General features: G+C 46.9%; 1 protein-coding gene across 1 annotated transcript; it reads left to right on the top strand.

The window, feature by feature from the left end:
- The first annotated feature begins 374 nt into the window (after positions 1–374).
- On the top strand, positions 375–3,065 carry LOC107042148. Its single transcript, XM_015263052.1, has 3 exons — positions 375–941; positions 1,029–1,389; positions 1,498–3,065. Exons 1-3 carry the CDS (start codon positions 375–377, stop codon positions 3,063–3,065), a joined length of 2,496 nt encoding a protein of 831 aa, XP_015118538.1.
- The last annotated feature ends 289 nt before the right edge of the window (positions 3,066–3,354 follow it).

A 3,354-nucleotide genomic window follows, 5' to 3' on the forward strand; every position in this document is an offset into this window, starting at 1 on the left:
TTGGAATCACCGCGCGACTTCTCGGACATAAATCGAGTATCGTGCGTGGCCACGTGCTAGGCTAAACCTAACCTTCAATTATTAATTAATGTCGCCAAATAAAAGGTTGAAAGCTGAACTCTAGGCGATTAATAATAACCTGGCTCTCTTGGAGAAATATCAGAACGAAAAATTAAAGACAAATTCATTGATAACAAAACCATAACCTCACTGAGTAACCACGTGTTATCTTGTCGGAAGAGTGAAAGTGTTAGTTATCAAAACCAAAGCATTGGAGAGCACCCTGGACGTTGTGCTGCTTTGGTGATTAGTGACTTTATGTGATTAACGAGTAGTGATTGTTCTTGCGAGTAAGAAAATTATCAAGCTCCAAAATGCCGTATACGCCGGACGCATCACTCTTGGCCGATGACGACACTTTCGAGGAAACGATGGAAACACTTGAGGTGAGAGTAAGCTTAATGAACAATGAACTCTCGGCTTTCAAGGCATTAGCAGTAGATCAACGAACTCTAGTCGCTGCCAAGCTGGCCTTGGAGCAACACGATGTGTTCTGTCAAGAAATCAAACTGCTTGACAGACGAGTACGTCGGCTAGCAGGTCCAGATAACAAGAGTCACAGGTACTTTGTCACTAAAGGATTGGAAAGTGCTCATAATCAGTATTTTATTGGTAAGAGATACTTCACTGAATTGATACACGCATTGAACTCAAATCCTCCACCAGCAGCAGCCGCTCCACAACCAAGCTCCAGCCTCCCATTCAAGTTTGAAAAAATCAAATTGCCCAGGTTTAATGGAGAGAGCTCCAAATGGATCAACTATAGAAACCTCTGGCTTTCAACCATTCAGAATGACTTGAATAGTTCCGAGGTTCAGAAATTTCACCTCCTGCGCGCTTCACTCGATGGTGAGGCCTTCGCCCTAATCGAGAACATTAAGGTTAGTGACTCCAATTAGGAAACTGCTTGGAACTTGCTGAAAAATCGTTATGACGATGAGAGTGGGTTGATCTGGACGTATCTGAAGGGCCTCTTCAGCATCAAGAAGATAAAGAATGAATTAAGCGACGAAGTACGATGCCTGTATGATGAGACCACTCGTGCTTGTGAACAACTAGCCAACATTGGCAGGAAGGTCGACCAATGGAACGACTTGCTGGTCTATCTCACAGTTAATAAACTGGATGTCGAGACGTGCAAATACTTTGAGTTACATGCCAACTCAACCAAAGTATTCCCCACACTGGATCAAATCAAAAAATTCCTAGACGATCGTGCTCTCAGGCTGTCCCGAATGCCTGTCACCCCATCGAACCTCAAGACTCATCAAAAATACACAGCCAAAGCGCTCCACTCCTCAACAGAACCCAAGGTCGTATGCCCTGCTTGTCAGCAGTACCACTCTCTCAGTTCATGTGCAAGATTCAAGGGCATGTCCCTACGCGATAGAAGAGAATTTTCTAAAACTAAATCCTTGTGTTTTAACTGTTTTCAAGGTGACTACGAGCGGAAGGAGTGCGAGAATACGGGTCGCTGTCGTTATTGCAAGAGAAAGCATCACTCGCTGCTCTGTAACTCTCGACGTCAGCCAGCCAAGGACAAGAATCACAGTAGTGCTGCTCACGCAACAGTTGACAGTAGTGATAGTGAGTCAGTCACATCGAGTTCGAGCTCAGATGAGGAAATCGCACTACAAGACGAAACCCTGGCTAACGACACAGTGGCATGTCAAGTTAGCCCACTCAATGCAGCACCTGAGAATTCCATTCTACTCGCCACTGCTATTGTACGACTCCGATCCAAGGATGGACGAACAGTTTCGGTAAGAGCACTGCTTCATCAAGGCTCACAGCTAACATTCGTTAGCAAGTCCATCGCCCAAGCGCGTCGTGCTCCCCGTACTAGCGTAGATATAACGATTGCTGGAGTCAACGGAACCAGGGCAGCTTCTTGTCGCTCTGCCATTACTTGTGAGCTGCTTCCTGGTGATGGTAAAACCCCCATTCTCTCCATCACTGCCCACGTACTCCCAAAACTGACGTCTTTCATTTCACTACACGCTACCACCGGAGCACAATGGAACCACCTCAAGGGACTCAAGCTCGCTGACCCAATTAACTCCAACAAGCAAAGAATCGAGCTGATAATTGGCGCGAGTCTATACCCAGAAGTCATCCTGGAAGGCACTCGGAAGGGCCCAGCCAACACTCCTTTAGCGCAGGAAGCACTGCACTGTACCATTAGGGAACCAGTCGACACACTGATTCGTCAATTCTGGGAATTAGAGATCTCGACAACCATAGGGCTAAATAAGGATGAGCAAAAGTGCGAAAATCACTTCAAGGAAACTCACTCACGTAGACCAGACGGAAGGTATTCAGTACACCTGCCTTTGAAGGGAACCCTCCCTTTGAACATTGGAGAGTCTTACAGAATAGCTTTCAAGTGCTTGGAACGCCAGAGAACCCGTCTTCGCTCCACTCCTCACCATCAAATCGAGTACGATAAGTTCCTTCAAGAATATCTCGATCTCGGCCACATGGAACCATCACCCGAGTTCGACTCAGAGAACTTGAAACCCGTGTACTTGCCCCATCATGCAGTATTGAGAAAGGATAGCACCACGTCGCCCCTTCGAGTAGTCTTCAACGCATCCAGTAAGACTACAAATCATACTACATTGAACGATCATCTGCTCATCGGTCCACAACTGCTCCCAGACTTATTCGATGTCATCTTACGATGGAGGATGCACCCAGTGGCCTTGCGGGCAGACGTCGAAAAAATGTTTCGTCAAATACTGGTAGACCCTGAAGAGAGGCATCTCCAACGAATTCTCTGGCGAGAACCTACTTCCCATGTGGTCAAATCATTCGACTTGAAAACAGTGACGTATGGAACAGCCCCAGTACCGTACGTAGTGAATCGAGTGCTGAAACAACTTGCACCTGACGAACGTCACTCATATCCCAGAGCTGCGACCATCCTCCAGCGAGATTTTTATGTTGATAACGCCTTATTCGGAGCAAACTCAGTCGAGGAAGCTCAACAGCTCACTTTATAACTCCAACAACTTCTTCAGGCGGGTGGCTTCCACCTCAGAAAATGGGTTTCCAGCCATCCTGACGCTCTTAAAAACACACCACGTAAATTGTTAGCTTGCGATCCATCTGCTGAAATCCATCACAAGGATGCCGTCAAGGTGCTGGGAGTCCTTTGGGACATGAAAAGTGATGCCTTCACGTTCTCCATCTCGCTAGAACAATCAGGAAGGTCCGCCAAACGAGAGATACTGTCCACGATAGCCAGAATTTTCGACCCTGCTGGTTGGCTTACACCCACCACCATCGTCG

This window comes from Diachasma alloeum, unplaced genomic scaffold, assembly GCF_001412515.2.
Source record: "Diachasma alloeum isolate Michigan unplaced genomic scaffold, Dall2.0 Dall_scaffold_00424, whole genome shotgun sequence".
NCBI classification, from domain to species: domain Eukaryota; kingdom Metazoa; phylum Arthropoda; class Insecta; order Hymenoptera; family Braconidae; genus Diachasma; species Diachasma alloeum.

Excerpts from the sequence above, each read along its gene's own strand:
- LOC107042148 (XM_015263052.1), top strand. The coding sequence starts at position 375 with ATGCCGTATACGCCGGACGCATCACTCTTGGCCGATGACGACACTTTC. Across the intron at positions 942-1,028 it reads CCCTAATCGAGAACATTAAG|GGCCTCTTCAGCATCAAGAA; the intron begins GTTAGTGACTCC and ends ACGTATCTGAAG. Across the intron at positions 1,390-1,497 it reads CAAGGTCGTATGCCCTGCTT|GTGACTACGAGCGGAAGGAG; the intron begins GTCAGCAGTACC and ends ACTGTTTTCAAG.